The sequence below is a fragment of the Engystomops pustulosus genome, chromosome 4 (assembly GCF_040894005.1).
Source record: "Engystomops pustulosus chromosome 4, aEngPut4.maternal, whole genome shotgun sequence".
Classification (NCBI taxonomy): domain Eukaryota; kingdom Metazoa; phylum Chordata; class Amphibia; order Anura; family Leptodactylidae; genus Engystomops; species Engystomops pustulosus.
Window position 1 is genome coordinate 155908893 of NC_092414.1, and position 17916 is coordinate 155926808.

General features: G+C 38.6%; 1 protein-coding gene across 1 annotated transcript in view; it reads right to left on the reverse strand.

Moving 5' to 3' along the window:
* Positions 1–16166, reverse strand: part of SCG3 (secretogranin III) — a 31501-nt gene extending 15335 nt beyond the window's left edge. The window contains exons 1-8 of the mRNA XM_072148220.1: positions 15369–16166; positions 14983–15035; positions 14540–14579; positions 14250–14456; positions 12712–12854; positions 9182–9343; positions 5758–5920; positions 5107–5223 (exon numbers count right to left, since the gene is read on the reverse strand). Of these exons, the coding sequence (XP_072004321.1) occupies positions 5107–5223; positions 5758–5920; positions 9182–9343; positions 12712–12854; positions 14250–14456; positions 14540–14579; positions 14983–15035; positions 15369–15456 (973 nt within the window). The 5' untranslated portion in view covers positions 15457–16166. The remainder of the gene's footprint in view (positions 1–5106; positions 5224–5757; positions 5921–9181; positions 9344–12711; positions 12855–14249; positions 14457–14539; positions 14580–14982; positions 15036–15368) is intronic.
* Positions 16167–17916: the final 1750 nt, after the last annotated feature.

Consider the following 17916-nt stretch of genomic DNA (forward strand, 5'->3'; position numbering starts at 1 on the left):
ACTTCACAATCTTATTTTGGCCTCAAAAAGAACACTGGAGGTCTCCACTCATTTCTTACATGTGTGCTAAAAGCAGAACATTATATCAAAGTAATCTAAGAAGAAAACTCAAATGCAAAATTATGTGTTACATCAATCTTCCCTGTACAGAACAGTTTTCTAGAGACTGATAGCCTCTCTACGTACATAAATATTTATCAGACAGATACATTGCATAGAGATAAAAAGAACCAAGGTTAGGGAAGGGCAATTCACAAGGGCAATCCATCCTACATTATTCTGCCTGCTATTTATTGTTTAGATCACAATTTTCTGTACAAAATAAATTGACAAGGGGAACTTGAGAGACCTTGAGCTTTAGTGGATCATTAAAATATTGCTGCGTAGTCTAAAACATGTAGAGGTTATCCTATTGACATTCAGATCCATAGTACAGCTGCCGCACTGTTTGTAGTATTTTTCTGGTTATGAACATGGTATGAAATTACATCTATCTGTAATTCTAAGAGATTGAAATAAATCAATATCCTTCATATGTAAATGTCCTAGACGTATCCATTACCTATTTTCATCTTGTAAGGGACTTTTAAGATTGTCTCCTCACTGGCACCCTGTGTTATAACGTTATTATATAGATCTGCAGTAATTCTTCTTCGTGTATATATTCTTTACATCCATTCCATTATTATATGAACCGCAGCAATATACGGTTTATGTGCATAATTTTAGGCTGTTTTCATCCTTCCTATATAGACACAATAGGGGAAATTTATCAGTGCTTCTTTATCAGTTTTGTGGTGAAGAAGCGCTGAAATAATCACAATTTTGTGCGGACTGTAAGAAATAGCGATTAGTCCTGTGATGTTCACTTGTTTTAAAACAAAACTATGTCCGGCCTGGCATAGTTTTGTCTGTGAGGATAGCACAGTCTTCAAATACCTTATGACAGTGATGGCCAACCTTTTGGAGATAGAGTGCCCAAAGTACAACCAAAAACCATTTATATGTCGCAAAGTGCCAACATGGCAATTTAAGCAGCAACTTATTGATCCCTGCTGTATCACAGGTTTCAATCGTATTGGCGTCATGAGTTCACCAATACAATAGAAAGATGGTGGAGAAATTTGGATTTTAGCTTCCCTCCAGGGTTCCCTGAAGAGGAAGAATCAGGGTTCCCAGAGTAGGAGATCCAACAATAATCTGTCTCTATCCACACCTTCTTGTTCCTGCTGTAACCCTGGCAGCCAAGGATGTCGCTTTAAAATGGCAAGTCCTGAGCTGTATTGGACTACAAGAGGAAGCCTTGAGTCCTATCTGGCAAACTCTGTGTTGGGGTGAAGGCCTGGGTGCCCACAGAAAGGGCTCTGAGTGCCACCTATGGCAACCGTGCCATAGGTTCGCCACCACTGCCTTAGGACCACCAATGTATGATAAATATTCCCCATTGTAACAGCTGGATGACAACAGTGTTCTATTGTTGCATGGTCATCCTGGTCCTAGTCTTTTCCAATGTTTAATAAGAATAAAGCTTTTTTTTACTGACTATATGCAGAAAGCAGAGAGAAGGAAAGAAAAGGTTCCATACCTTTACTTTACAGGAACCAATAGTTACTAGACTCTGTAAACTTAGTCTGTAATATGCCCTAACTTATCACAGCAGCTGATGATAGATGAGAAATATGTTGTACTCTAAGTTTACACCGCCTTTTAGTTACCTCAGCTTACTTTGGGGCAACATTATCTGGCAGAGATTTGATGCAATTTAAACCTTGTTAGGTCGGTGAAAAAGTCCCCAAATAGGCACAATTCCAGCAAGGCACCCAAAAAAGTTGCAGAAAGAATTGCAAATAAAGAGAAAGGAATGTTATAAATTCTCCCCATATCTAAAACTAGATGTGCAAAGAATGTTCACTATTGCTCAAGATTTTACACCTAGGTGTAGTTTAAGCCACTAAAGTTATTAATTAAAGATAGTATTTCAGCAATTCTACCATGCAAATTTCCAGTTAGTGTTAGGTAGCAGCCCTGAAGAGCGGTTTTCATCTGTATTAATTTGTTTGTGTTATATGTAACAGGATGGCAAAATATATATTCATATTTAAAGGACACATCAAGTCCCCCAGACAAAGGTCCTACCTCATTTTCTGTAGGGAGATGCTCTGCATGATGATATTGAAATGAGTCAGTGTTTCCTCTTAATAATAAAATGTACATTGTAATCCTGTGAATTAAGTCGACCGGGTGGTTCCTGATCTGAGTCGGGCTACAACACCCCCTTCCTCCTCTGTCCTCTTCTAAACACACCCCCTGCACGCCTCCTGTGCACACCCTCTGCACGCCTCCTGTATACACTCCCTGCACGCCTCCTGTACACACTCCCTGCATGCCTCCTGTACACACCTCCTGCACGCCTCCTGTACACACCTCCTGCACGCCTCCTGTACACACCTCCTGCACGCCTCCTGTACACAGCGCCTGCATGCCTCCTGTACACAGCGCCTGCACGCCTCCTGTACACAGCGCCGGCACGCCTCCTGTACACAGCGCCTGCACGCCTCCTGTACACACCCTCTGCACGCCTCCTGTACACGCCTCCTGCACACAACGCCTGCACGCCTCCTGTACATAGCACCTGCTAAGCTGCAGCACGGATATGGGTGTGAATGATATGAGCAGGAAGTGTGTAAGGGGTGAATGCGTGCAATAGGTGTGTTTACAAGAGGACTGAGGAGGTAGGGGTGTTGTAGCCTGACTTAGCTCAACTCAGGAACACTCAGCTGATTCAATTCACAGGATAACAATGCAGAGTGGCAGGGGATAATTTTAGAATTCACAGAAGCCGCTGACTAATTTCCATGTCCATGATAAATTATCCAAATAAATATTGGATATATTTTCGTAATATGGTGTTGTTTTTCATTACTTTTTAAAAGGTTGGTTTATATACTGTACAGTTGGACTGGAATACGTAGTTATAAGTGTATGTTAAATTAAAAATGGAAAATTTTCTTTTAAAATAGGTGATATTTTCCCCATTGCAGATTTCATGGTTATAAGGGTGGGCCCAGGGCCAAGTCTTTATTCTTTATTTTAAACATGGTCTAGACATTTTCCTTCCAGAAGCAACATACATCGCAGTTCTTTTTTAATTCAAATCTTGGAGATGAAAAAGAAGCTATCCCAGTGCTATAGAAAAGATTTATATCAGAAGAGCATGTTTGATCTAAGTTATTACATTTAATCCTTGGAAATTTTCTTTTAAAAGACTTTAAAAACCTTATCTATCAAGAGATACCAAGCTGCCCTAGATTACTTAAAGCTTACAAAGGACTAGTGCAATAAAAAAATATTTCATTTATTCGGCAGCTTAGGTTTTTATTGTGCAATTAATTTCTTGCACTCATTTATATGGCACAAGGTTTTAAAGGGACCCTGTCACCTGTCACCACAAATACAGGTAGTGGCAGGTTCCTATAGAGCCCTAGTAACTATCTGACACCCTGCTTTTAGCTATATCTATGCAGCTTTGGAGCGAGTCCATGGGGGCGTGGCCTAATGTCATGTGACCAGGGTGACATCATCAAAGGTCCTTAAGCTACTTTATTACATTATCAAACATTATCAAACTATACCCCATGAACATTTACATCTGACCACATAATACAATCACAGCATCATGCATGGATTTCTACTCCTCTCCATGCAGGTTGCTGTGATTTCATGTGATACAATATTCTGTGATTTCTTGAGATATATGCTTGGTGTACAGTATTCTAATGTTAAAGGACCTGTGATGATGTCACCCTGGTCACATGACTTTACAGCTGGATAGAGAGATATGATGGAGAGGAGCTGCTGGATTCAGCCCGAGGAGGCCACACCCACCGTGACTTGCTATAGCTATGCTTAGATACCAGGTAAAACTATAAAGCTGAAAATATGGGAATCTCAGTGGAACAATTTTTAGCTAAGAAAAAGGCGTCAGTTAGTGAAAAATGTGGTGACAGGTTCCCTTTAAGAATATTTTTACATTAATTAATTAATTACATATATTACTTATAAACTGCATCATTCCATTTGGTACTGATTTATTTCTATATACACCTTTATAAATGATGCACTGTTCTGATTGGACCTGAGGACTGAGGTAAGTATTAGTGTTTTTTAATTTTTTACTGACCACATTTAGTCCATGGTTGGGTGAGGCAAGGCTGCATATAATTAATGCATAGGGGGTGAGGGGAGCTGCATATAATTAATCCATAGTCGGAAGAGGGGCTGTGAGGGTGTGAGGGGCTGTATATAATTAATCATGAGGAGGGCCCAGGCTGCATTAATCCATGGGGGTCTGCATTTTATATAATCATGTGGGGCTGTATATAAAATAACCATGAGGGGGCTGTATATAATATAACCAATAAGGAGACTGTATATAATATAGCCATGAGGGGTCTTTATATGATATAACCCATGAGGGGGTGTTTGGGATGATAAATAATGAATATATTAGGGTTTAATAGGGAGTAACTTTATAACATTTCAGGATGCCTTACAAGGCACAGTGTATTTTTAGGGACAGTTTATCAACAACCAATTTATGTCTAATCTGAAAAGTATACAGAATCCATGACACCTAGGAACAACCCCCACCTAGAAACCAACACAGCGCTGAAACTGCACTATATCTGGATTAATTGGGGCAGATTTATCAAGTGTCTGAAAGTCAGAATATTTCTAGTTGCCCATGGCAACCAATCACAGCTCAGCTTTCAATTTACCATTGCTCATGAATATTTTAAAGGCGAGCTGTGATTGGTTGCCATGGGCAACTAGAAATATTCTGACTTTCAGACACTTGATAAATCTGCCGCATTGTCTGAAACTTTGACTTACATCATGGCTACATTTGAATGGTTAGCGAATTGTGGTTACATAGTGGGCCTTGTCCTCAGTATTATAAATGATAGAACACAATTTTTACACAATTTTTTGCCTATTGTGCATGCTTCGTTGACCAGTGTGAAAACTGCAAAATGTTTTTTCTTTTCTTTTATCAGTATGGTCAGAAAAACAAAGAAATAAATGAATTAAACATCTGCTGCTTACCCAAATAACTGACTCCTTCCTCTGGTGTAATTGTGCCATATTTTACCATCATTTTCACAAAATCAATAAGAGTTTTCATTATAGTTATCAAAGTTTCCTTCTCTTTGGCATCATTTTCTGCAAAATAAAAAAAGAATTTTAGACTGCTTTTGAAATTTTTCTTACTATTATTACATTACCCCGGAAAAGGGGGCATGACCTCACAGCCTGTGGGGCACATTTACTAACAACAGTACAAACTACACTAAATGCAGTTTGCCTGTGTAAAATGCAGGGGGCGCCAGAATCAGTATTACTGCAGCACGTTCTTCATGAATTCTGTCGGAATTTGCATCATAATCTGGCGCACGCTTCGACTGAGCACCGGAACGCCCCCTAATTGGCGTGCTACACAAATGTGGTGCAGACACTTCTTAAATACCTGTGCAAGAGGTTTTTACTAAAAAAAACATGCAAAATCAGATGGAAAACTGGTGCACGGCCCTTAGTAAATGTGTCCCTGTGTGTGCAAAGTATGACTAGACTTAAACTACACTAGATTTCTCATCATCCAGCAGAGACTTAGTAAACTGGTGTAACATAATCTAACTGTGCAGTTGTTTACTCTGTGACACTTTCAATACATCTTTAGCACTGAGTTTTTCTTCTAACCTGAATTGAGGCTTTTTATGAGACTGTAGAAATTTGGGAAATATTGGAGATCTTCAAAGTTTTCTTCCAGTGGCATGTCATTCCTCCTCTCCATGGTGGCTGTTGGGGTCCAGTCATTGTCTCCAATGTTGTTTCCCTTAGATGATTCTTTATCTTGTGGCTTCTGTAAAACATTTTTGTAAATATTTTTTTTACAATTTAAAATGACGGAAGACCTATCTTCTCCCCTAACATGACTGTTAAAGTAGTTTTTTGCTAATCTGATGGAGCTTTCCTTACAATTTTGTGTAATTCTGAAGGTAAATGTATGAATGACTTCAAAATTTGATGTCACAACAGCATCGTGAAATACTGCTTCAATCTACAGCTGATCTTCTTCATTTAGGTATTACAGATGGACATAGACGTGTCAAGAGTGTTTAGTGTAATGTTTCTTTTAATTGCATAAATGAATAATGCAAATAAAAATGGTACGCTGTTTCATATACCTCATTGAAGGACATCAGAATAGCTGATGGTAGATGTTTATTTTCACCTCCCTGTGCCGAAGTGCAGTCATCTTGTTTTAGTATGTCTAAGCAGGTCACTGTTTCAGAGAAATAAGCTTTTTAAAAATATGTAAATGACCCTTGGCCTAGCTGGCTCCGCCCACACAGCAATCAGTGACATGTCAGTCGTTGACATCACCAGCCCTCCCTCTGCAGTTCTCGTGTTAGGCACGTTCTATACATTGCATCTATACAGTCTGCTATGATCGTGCATAGCACGGGAACTCCAAAGGGAGAACCAGTAAGATCACACCAGCTCTCTGACCACTGTGTGGGCGGTGCCAGCCGGGCTGTGGGCCATGAATAATTACTAATCGGCAGAGTCCTTAGATTATCAGCGTACATTGTTTAGCTTCAGGATTTAACTCCTGAACATTCTACTAATATCTGACACATAGAAAAAGAGAGATCAGATCAGAGTCATGAGATGGATATAAAATCCCTAATGAAAAACTCACCTCTGCTCCCTGCTCACCCAGAAAAAAAAATAATACGTCCTCACATCAAAGGGCTATAACTTCGACTGTGGCACCTAGAAACACACTTTTTTCCCCTATGAAATAGGAGAATCTCTTCTTTCAAATCAATCTAAAATTAATTTCTATGGAGAATTTGTAGGATGCTGCATACAGGAGCTGCTGCACCTCACAGATAATGTAAATATTGGGGCAGATTTACTTACCCGGTCCATTTGTGATCCAGCGGCGCATTCTCTGCGCTGGATTCGGGTCCGGCCGGGATTCATTAAGGCAGTTCCTCCGCTAAAGTTGCGCTAAACTTTGCGCTAAAGTTCCCTGGAACGCACTGGAATACACCGAGCCGGGCAGAGTGAAGGTAAGTGCAAGCTCCGCAACACATTTTTTTCTTTTATATGCGGCGGTTTTTCCGAATCCATTGGGTTTTCGTTCGGCCACGCCCCCCGATTTCCGTTGCGTGCATACCGGTGCCGATGCGCCACAATCCGATCGTGTGCGCCAAAATCCCGGGGCAATTCAGGGGAAATCGGTGCAAATCGGAAATATTCGGGTAACATGTCGGGAAAACGCGAATCGGGCCCTTAGTAAATGACCCCCACTGACTTTATATGTTACTAAATTATTATAAGGGATAATATTAACTAATATTCATGCTTTTAACCCTCTCCTATCCAGAAAAATCTCAAAACACTCTTGCTCTCTGATTACCTTATATTTTGTGATCATTTTATTTGAGTGAAAAAATGAACATTTGATCCTCTTCACCTTATGTTCATAGTTATATGTAACAAACATGTGCCTGAATAAAGTTTTATTTCATACCATCCCTTCATTATTTAAACCCCTGTTCCCATGTACCCATTCTTTCTCAAATTCTTATGAAGCATGAAGGGTTCTGTTATTGTGCGGCTAATAATGCAATGGTGTACATCTAAATGTGACTTTTGTTATCTCATTAGCTTGGTTTATGGATATATAGGTTTTTATTGGGGTTACTGTTGTGTAAGGGAGGATACAATAATATACCTGTGTGAAGCTCAGTGCAATTTTCTGCAAAAAATGTTTGGTTTAACATTCCCTTTGCTGCATATTTAGGTGAATATACACTTATGGGGTATGTAGGATCTCCTCACATCTTACTGTTTTTAGAGGAAATGTTTGCATTTTATTACTGTTTGCTGCAAAGTTGCATGAAGGTGGTAGTGTGTATGAATTTAAAGTTATTTAAACTACTCCTATCAATAAGCTAGAATTTGCAATTATTTCAGGGCTTCTACACCACTTCAAATGGGGTCCATTTAAATATATTTTTTAGTTTTCAAAAATAGCAACGCATATTATGCAATTCTTCCTGTCAGATGAAAAATCCAACAGGGTCTAATTTATGTCTACTGGATCCAAGCTGAAGCCAACAACGTTGTAGAATATATATAAATATTGAAGGTGGGTGTGGAAAGTTAGTGACCTTGTTACAGATTTCACAATGGCTCTCGGTTAAAGAGGTTGGCCACTTTTCAATAATCTCTTCTATTAGACCTGTATCTGCATGTAACTGTGCCTTTGCCTCTATTGAAAGCTGTAGCCTTTCCCTATTCTCAGCATGCTGCCCTCTGCATACATACACAGCTGCCATATCTGTGACTGCTCTAGGATGTCCATGTAATGTCACCTTCAGTTTGTCCATAGTGACAAATACAGAGGGAGGAAGGGGGAGGGAACATGATGAGGTCCAATAATTTCTATATAGTTTGGACAAGCCTAAACCTTAACTTAACCAGCCAACATCTGCTGTCAGGAAAGTCTCCAATGTCTGGTGGTTTGTGAGTTGTTGGATTAATGTCTAACAATTGTAGAATATGCTGATTTGCTACATTTTTTTAACCCACTCTCTTCATTTAACTTTAGATTTATCATGTGAATATAGATGTGCTAGACAGATTTATGAAATACGGCTTCATTTAGGAGCACATCCACTCCAGTCCATCCAGGCATAGGAAAAACTTAGCAACTAGATGCAACAAATTTGTAACTTTTGATCTAAAAAGTTGCATATCCATTGCAGACATTGATCTCGCATATACTAGATTTATCAAGCTGTCTAAGGCACTATGTTAATTCTGATGTGCAAAAGCCACATAGTAAGATCCTGCCTAATGATAAACCTGCCCCATCCTACTGTATGTGCCTTTTATTGGAAATGACATGTCTGCTAGTCTAAACTTCATCTGTTGGCTTCTGCAGTCTCATTTGGTTCATTCATATAATTGAATTTCTGTCGGCTATCACAAAACATTGCTCCAAACATTTTGTATTGCGTATTACAGTAAGTTAATTATTTCCTCAGGCTAAAGACTACTCTGTGTATTACATTCATTGCTCAGGATATGTAAGAAATATTACCATTCTTCCCTCCTGCTTCTCATCTCCATCGCCGTCCGCTCTGACTGCAGGATAATCAGGGCCTTCTGACTCCTTTTCACGATTTTTGGCCTCATTAGCAATTATTTGCTGTAAAACAAGTGCCACTTCATCTTCTAATGTGTACGCCTGGCTTTCTGTAATCTGGGAAAGGTGAGAGTGCTCATTAAATTATAGTCAGTTCATTACATCATACTGACCATTCAATTCGAAAAGAAGGATTTCCATCAGCAGGCCAAAGCCCTATTCTGTATAACAAAAACCTCTGTCTGCAACAGTGCTACTGCATCACTCTCCCTAATACAGGCAGTCCCCGGGTTACGTACAAGATAGGTTCTGGAGGTTTGTTCTTAAGTCGAATTTGTATGTAAGACGGAACTGTATACTTTAAAATTGTAACCCCAGACAAAATTTTTTTGGTCTCTGTGACAATTGGCTTTTAAAAATGTTGGATTGTCATAAAAACCAGGATTAACAATATAGCTTCATTGCAGACATCTTTTATAACTGTTACAGATGTTTATTGTAGCCTAGGACTAAAGTACAGTAAATTACCAATTGCCAGAGGTCCATTTGTAACAAGGGGTCATCTGTAAGTCGGGTGTTCTTAAATAGGGGATCCCCTGTACTCCATGATGACACAGGTCAAAAATATCATCCACCAGAAATACTTTTTTGAGTTACCAAGCACCAAACCATAGCTTGTTCTAATACATGCTGTTGATACTGGACAATAGTGATTATTGTACTATAGGAAAAAAAATAATGTTTACTTACAATAGTTCATGGTGCTTAGCTACCCTAAAATATTCACTTTCTGTACCTATTGGATAATTCTGAACATCGTGGTCCCGTTGTCACTCATTTAATTAAGTGTCTGGTCAAGCATATGTCCTGCTGCTCCACTACAACACTATGGAAGTGTCACAAATTCCCAAGCACAGAGTTCAGGTATCTCCGGCACCCCCATTTGCCACCTCCGGCCCTGAACATTTTCCAACATTCCCATAGTATTGAATGCAGCAGCAGAATGTATGCTCCATCTGCTACTTTATTCAATTAGTGAGAATATGACCCCCATTCTTGTCATCAGTGGGAGTCCATTCTCCTGATTAAGAGGATCCCCCACAGTCTGACCCCCACTGATCGGATTGTTATCCCTATCCAGCATATTCTAAATCAATACATACTACAAAATGAAATATTAAAGGGGTATTCTCATTTCAGCAAATCACTGTTATTTTTTCGGAGAAAAATTATACATTTTTCCAATATACTTTTTATATCAATTCATCACAGTTTTCGAATAATGTGAGTAATTGATACAGAAAGTTTATTGGGAAATTGTATTACTTTTCATTATATTAAGAATAACATTTATATGCTGAAATGGGAATACCCCTTTAACATAATTTTATAATTCACGATTAATCAATTTATTAGACATATTTAAAAGTAAATGTTTTTATGTAAAGACTGCATTGGTTGTATAGCTTAGTTCATGTAAATTTTCCTTTTCACAGGCAGCATTTTTTGATGATTAATTAGTAGTGATAGATGATGTAGCATGTTGAGTCCATATAAGGCACTTTTGCACAAGCTGATAATTGGCCAAACAAGTGTTCATGAAAACCTTTGTTCACAATCAATACCCAATAGAAAGAGCCTTGTCTGGTTAGAACACAGTCATTTGGCTCATCACTTTTTAATAATGGGCCACCAAAATCAATGTTGTCGGCAGCACATCTTCCCACGTAAACAGCTTGTGTGGGTCCAACAATATGCATTATCCATTTAAATATGTGCCCATCAACACTTGTTATAATGGGCAGCATCAAGGTGCATCTACATGTTCACGTTTGTAAATAGAAATGGAAATCACAATCAATATGGGAACAAACAATCATTCATAACCACACAATTTAAATGTGTGCTGTTCAGAAACAAAGTTTTACAGTATGCCATGATTATACTGTATATAATAACAAGAATCGTAGCACATCCCCGAAGCTTCCATTACGTGCTACATACACCTTCTGCAAATGCAGAGAAGGGTAGACATCATCAATAAAGCGTCTGCCAATGTTTTCCCATTCTTTGTATTAGTCATCTAGTCCATGTCCTGCATATCAGGATAACCATTGGCTTTATCATCCGTCTTTTGCTGCAGGAATTGATTTATAAAGCCTGCTGGCGTCTAATTTCTTAACTTATTGTCTGCAGAGCTTCAGAGACGTGCTACCACTAGTTTTGCATTTTTTTTTTGCTATACTGTATACTGTATGGGATTTAGTAGTAACATCAATTTCCCTCATCGTGACACATCTACCAGTGATTTCCATACTGCTATGACTTGGCAAAGGAAATGAAAGAATCAATAAGGTGTGGATCTTATTTCTTTTTTTCTAGATCAATTCTTATCAACCCATCTAGGAAGTAATATCACTGTTACTTACATTTTCCACTGTATGCTTTTATAGTTGCAATAAATGTATTATAGCAGTAAATAATGCCGTAGATACACATACTTCCAATGGAAAATATTAATATTGCATGAATCTTGCTAATATATATATATATATATATATATATATTACTGTATACAGTACTCTCAATGCATCCTAATACTGTTAGGAGGGTAAGCTTATAAAGGTGTCAATTCTGTAGCACCTTGCACCATATTAATACATATGCTATGTACCACATATATACCACATAAATGTTTTAGACACTTAGGGGGGCATTTATCAGGACTGGCATACAAGCCTTGAAATTATCACAATGCCCTGTGAGCCATCAGGCATTGCAATCATTTGCCACCTCAAATGCCATGTGGGTATAGGGGGGAATGAAGGGGAGTTCAGTCGCAGGTGAGTGGGGCATTCATGACCCACGTCTTTGCAAGTTGAACGCTCCTTGGCAAAAAGGTTTAATCTACACCAGCCATGGCCTAGCATAGCTTTGTTCACAGATGTAGCCACCACCCAAATAATTCAACAGGCTGGAGCCTCCTGATGTACATGGTGGCATAGCCATATAAAACAAGTTTGACACAAAAAAACACACCAGTGCATTTTTCAGTGGGGTGCATGATACATTATATAAAAATATAATATATTTGTATAAAAGCACAGCACCTGCTCCATGAAACTCTGACCAACCTTGAGGTCTCATTCCAGTGATACCATAAAAGGTCTTTTACAATAGGATCAGCCAATAGGATGAGCCTGAAGTATGGAGAGGGCCGTGCTTCTCACATAGCTCTCTTTATGACAAGAAGCTGGACATAATGTATAATTTTTGTTCAACTTCCTCTCCTGATAACAAATCAATGGCAGTCAGAAGAGTAAAGCGATGGAGGTAAACACAGACTGATTTAGCTGACTGCTAAAATCTAAGAACAGACTAAAAATATATCTTGCACCAATAATCTGAGGAACCTCTGTGCACCATGTTCCAGGGAACCCTTCTATGGAGAATTAACTATAAAAGTAGATATAATTGTCACCTACCAGACCAAGGTTTAGGAGCTTGGAGACAATCTTATCAAATACGCCTCTATCATTCTCTTCATAAATTCTCATAGCAATCTTCTGAACAATATCTTCTGCAGTGAGCGGTGTCCCATCTAATTGGTGAAGCCCATCCGGATCATCTGAAAGAATAAATAATTTCTGACCTACTTTCAGCCATCTAGTTATATCATATCTAGAGAAATGCTGCTAATGTTTCCTTCATTAGTGCTGAATGCTTAAACTTCATGCCCCTAGTAATTCACTCATACATTCATTTCCATTCATAAAATAGCAGCCTGCATAGGAAGAAAAACCTATAGGGTATTAATTGGTTTTTAGGAATCAAAAAGAATAAATCAACATTGTAACTTATTTTAAAAGTAGTCTCATTACTTATCCAATCCTTTTCAAGAAAGACGCTATAGACACAAGCTGACTAATCAAGCAAGTAATAGAAAGACTCTAATTATAATCCTATACAGTATATGACATTTAACTGAATTAATTCTTAAAGGGCAAATGTAGAAAAAGTGTCAATTTTGATCTGTCAGAAATACTGTGCAAAGTCTTTTATTTTAACCTCAAACACTTTCCGCAAAATACCAAATCTAATCAATTTAGCACTACTTAAAGATTTTAACCCTTAAAACTTTTATTGCATGACTATTCAAATGGCATTTTGCATCAGTTATTTCTAGTAAGTGAAATATCAAATCAGTGCCAAAGGGGGTTAACCATTAATTAGGCCCCTTTTTTTCTGGTCATCAATACTAGTGTCAACTAGAGACTAAACCAATGTAGTAATTTTATGTGTGCATATGTTCATTTATATCAGAAGATCATGTTTGCTGAATTTCCACTGTACATGTTACTTAATGCTTCTTCTAATGGAATAGATAGATATCTTAATTATCATAAAAGATCAGGAAAATAGCTCGGATAGATAATAAAGTAGAAAAGCAGCAGGATCAGATAGTTTTCGGTGAAGAAGTGTCATCACCAAACATATGCAGCGTTTCAACAGTCTTTATCAAGCATGCTTTATGAACGTTGCATATTTTTGTTAAATTAAGCACGCCACTTCTTCACCAAAAACTAAGGAGTGCTGCTACTTTTCTTCTTTATATATATACACGATTGGTGGGATCCCGGCAACTTGGATCATGAGTTGCAGGCACCCATAATCCTAAGAGACCCTGGGTAATTACAGATACTATAGTTAGAATACTATATATATCATATAAAGAGAACAATAATTTTAGTTAAACTTAAAAAATATAAATATGTAGCAAAACAGTGATTATTTTTTTTTGCCCATAGCAACTAACACTAAACTAGTCATACTTGAAAATAATGACTATTGGCAAACAATTTTTAATTCATATATCCAATAGTAGAAAAGGATATAACTTGTCCACCAGTCAATAAGACATTATGAACTGGATAACAAATTTGCTCCTAGGGAACTGAAGATGACATCATAGACTGTATAGCGGGAAGGAAATGTTCTATATATATTGATAAGCATCAAATACCTTCATATTTATAATCCAATCCACTTTTAGTGGAGTCAAAATACTCCACTGGCTTCACACGTTTTGTTGAGTCTGCCTCATCCATAGAAGTCCTGTGGTCACTGATGGGGCTCTTTGTCCAACCACTTCTTTTGACATTTTTTTCTTTCTCAGCTACTGACATCAAGAAGCTCAAGTCTTCCACAAATGAATCATTTTTTTCATTATCTACAGGATAAAAGCCATAACTTGTACTGTTCTTCCTGACTAATAACAGCAGAAATGAGTGTTGGTGGTTAAACAAATTTTACCTTTACTAGTTCCTTTGCTTACTGTATCCGCCTCAGCAATCTAAGGGGAAATGATGAGAAACAGAAAGGCATTAGTGCAGTCTCCAGAGTTCTTAGTTATTTAGTTATTTCCTCTCCAATAAAGCTGCAGGGAGCTGACACGTTGCCAACAATGATCATTAATCCCTCAAACCAAAGTATATCTGCTTCTTAAAGCTATGTTTGTTAGGAAAAATACTGTCTGTATCAGGCAATTGGGCAACATATAGCTTACTCAGTGCACCTGTTGCATCTCCACTTAGTACAATTGTCTTATAATTAATATATATTTATGATACTTTACATTGAGACAACAGATATTATTAAGTAATGTTCTGCATAGACAATATATATTATCCCTGGAGCACAATTCTGCACAATTTGACACTTTACTATGCAAATGATGTAAAAGTACGGACACTTACCTGTTCTTCCAGTGGTCTCTCTACACTTAATTCTCTGTTGTGCAGAGCCTTGTCTAGAAGGAATAAAGATGCAAAAATATTACAAACTCATTACTGGGTTCACAATTTCACATACAAAACTATAGACATGCAGCATAATGCTTTCTACAACAAAAAAAAGTGGTTTATTCCTTTAAGATTTGTTTCCTGCAAAGGGATTTAGTTGGATTACTGTAATCGTTGGATTATAGAGAACATCTGAGCTGCATTCTTTTCATATACATTCTCTGTTACATCTTTCTAAAGAGGAATACACATTAATAATTACTATGTAACATCTGGCCCATAAACACTATGCAATACATGCTAAATTATACCAAAAGCACAAAAAGAAAGAGTCGAATTACCTTGGCTACTGTCTGGTTTTGGAAATCCATGAACAAAACATATCAATCCAATAAGGGCACAGAAGGAAAATACAGACTTAAGAGCCATTTGTCAACAAGACCGGTGTCCTTGTCCAACCCTGCTTTATACTAACATGCAATGACTTCTATCCGTGTGTATTGAGCTATAATTGATTTTATCAGAAGAAGGGCTGTAGCTAATCTTTAGGGTAAAGATAATGAAGCTGGATCTGCCACTGCAGTACTGCTGAGACTATAGTTGCCAGAGCCACAGGAGCTGTCCAGCAATGTAGTGCTGAATCTTGACTGTAGTAGGGACCAATGTAGTAGCTGTTCACTGCTGTGGTTCTGAACCAGAGGAGAGCTGTGCACTGCTGTGATGCTGAACCCGCTCTCTCTTGACGAGAGCTGTTCACTGCTGTGGTGCTGAACCCAGTCTGTGCTGTTCACTGCTGTGGTGCTGAACCCAGTTTGTGCTGTTCACTGCTGTGGTGCTGAACCCAGTCTGTGCTGTTCACTGTTGTGGTGCTGAACCCAGTCTTTGATGTTCAATGTTCTGGTACTGAACCCAGCCTTTGATGTTCAATGCTGTGGTGCTGAACCCAGTCTGTGCTGTCCAGATGAGAGCTGATCACAGCTGTGGTGCTGGACTACAAACTGGAGCTGCCCTTTGCTGTGCTGCTGAGCAGATACTAGAGGAAGTAGCCTCCTATTGTTCAGCAGCAGCAGCAGACAGCATCATCATCATCATATGAATGGGATGTGCTCTGCCCCTGCTTGTAGATCAGGAATCACTGCTCCAGTGTGCGTCACTTGTATGAGAGCTGCCTGGCACCACCAATGCTGCTATGCGGGACATTGTGACCTTTACTACAGCCTGGGATGTAACAGCCAGTCTGATTGGAGCCTGGGGATCTGTAATTGGATATCTTAGGCACACCCGTGTGTATGATGGACTGCTGTGTGCAATGTGACTGCTTCATCCACAGTGTGGTCTCATATACAGCATCCCTTCTATGGCTTTAGTAAGATAAATATGGCAGAGTATTGATTACAATAATTATGTTTCATGCCAATGTCTTGTTTATGTACTGTATTATAAATTGTTATTTATTATGCCCTCTATGTCCTGTAGTAAAGCATCTTCTTAGAATGGATTCAGTAATGTTGTATTCACCTATAATAATAATAATAATTTTATATAATAATTTATTATAATTTATATAGCACACACAGATTACGCAGTGCTACACAGAGTATTGCAAAACTAGTATGTTTTGGAGTGTGGGAGAAAAGCGGAGGACCTGGAGGAAACCCACGCAAACACAGAGAGAACATACAAACTCTTTGCAGATGTTGACCTGGCATGCTGATGCTAATAATGAAATGTTTTTTTTTTTAGCAATGATTATAAAATAGGAATATCATGCTTGCCTGTATATTAAGGGTGACTGCTATTTCAGCTTACTGCACTCTCTAAAATATTTGTCTGTTTATGGAAATGTAAATAAGTTGTTCCTGCTTCCTAGTACACGGTATGGAATATTAAATACCACCATTTTGAAGTGTAATTGGTTACGCAGAAAATAAGCCATAACACAGCTCTGCACATGGAAAAATAAAAAAGTTATAGAACCTGACAGTATATTTTACGATACAAAGCTGCAGACAGTGTTCAAAGCATCCCTGGAGAGATGTGTAGCTGTTGTATTAAAAAATAATAGCAGAGGGGAGAAGCTGTGCTTTAAGATCTCACAAAACAGTGTGTCAGAGTGCTCCAAATCCAGGTCCAGCTACAACCTGCAATTTAAATATAAATGCATTTTTCAATATCCTTCTGCTACTAACAACTCAAATAAAAGTATGTTTACACAGATCAAGTAGGAATAAAACCCTCAAGTCTACAACTGTACTCTTCCACAATATTCATGGACAAGTATATTTCATTTCCAGATTCACTTAGGTTCAGTTCCACTGTTTGGAGCAACTACTGAAGTTGCCCCATTAAAGGAAACCTGCCATTTGAAGTGGTAGGTGTAAGATGCATATACCGAGCACCAGCTCAGGGTGAGCTGATGCCGGTACCTACTTTCATTAGTGTCCTAAACCACTGTATCGCGGTTTAAACACTTTTTATTCTTTACAGCCGAAGGAGCTTTGGCGCACCATGCCGCGCGACCGTGTGCGGGCCTACAAAGGAAGTGAAGGAGAGCCGGGAGCGTCACGCGCGCACAGTCGTGTGCTTGGTGCGCCGAAGCTCCTTCGGCTGTAAAGAATAAAAAGTAGAAAATAAGTTCTTGATCGGAGCTCCCGATTCCCTTGCTTCCGTGTGTCCTTCTCTTCCAATATGTCACTCACAAAATAGAGCAGTTCACACTCCTCCAGCACAAATTCCTGAATCCTCCGATAAGAATATACCGCTATTCAGACCAACACTCCTGCGTTTTTCTTGTGACTTCCTCCGGATGCAACATATGTTGCGGTAGATCGCTGGAAGAAATTCACCCGCAGATAGTGTAGTACAGTTTAACACTCAGGATTTATTTAG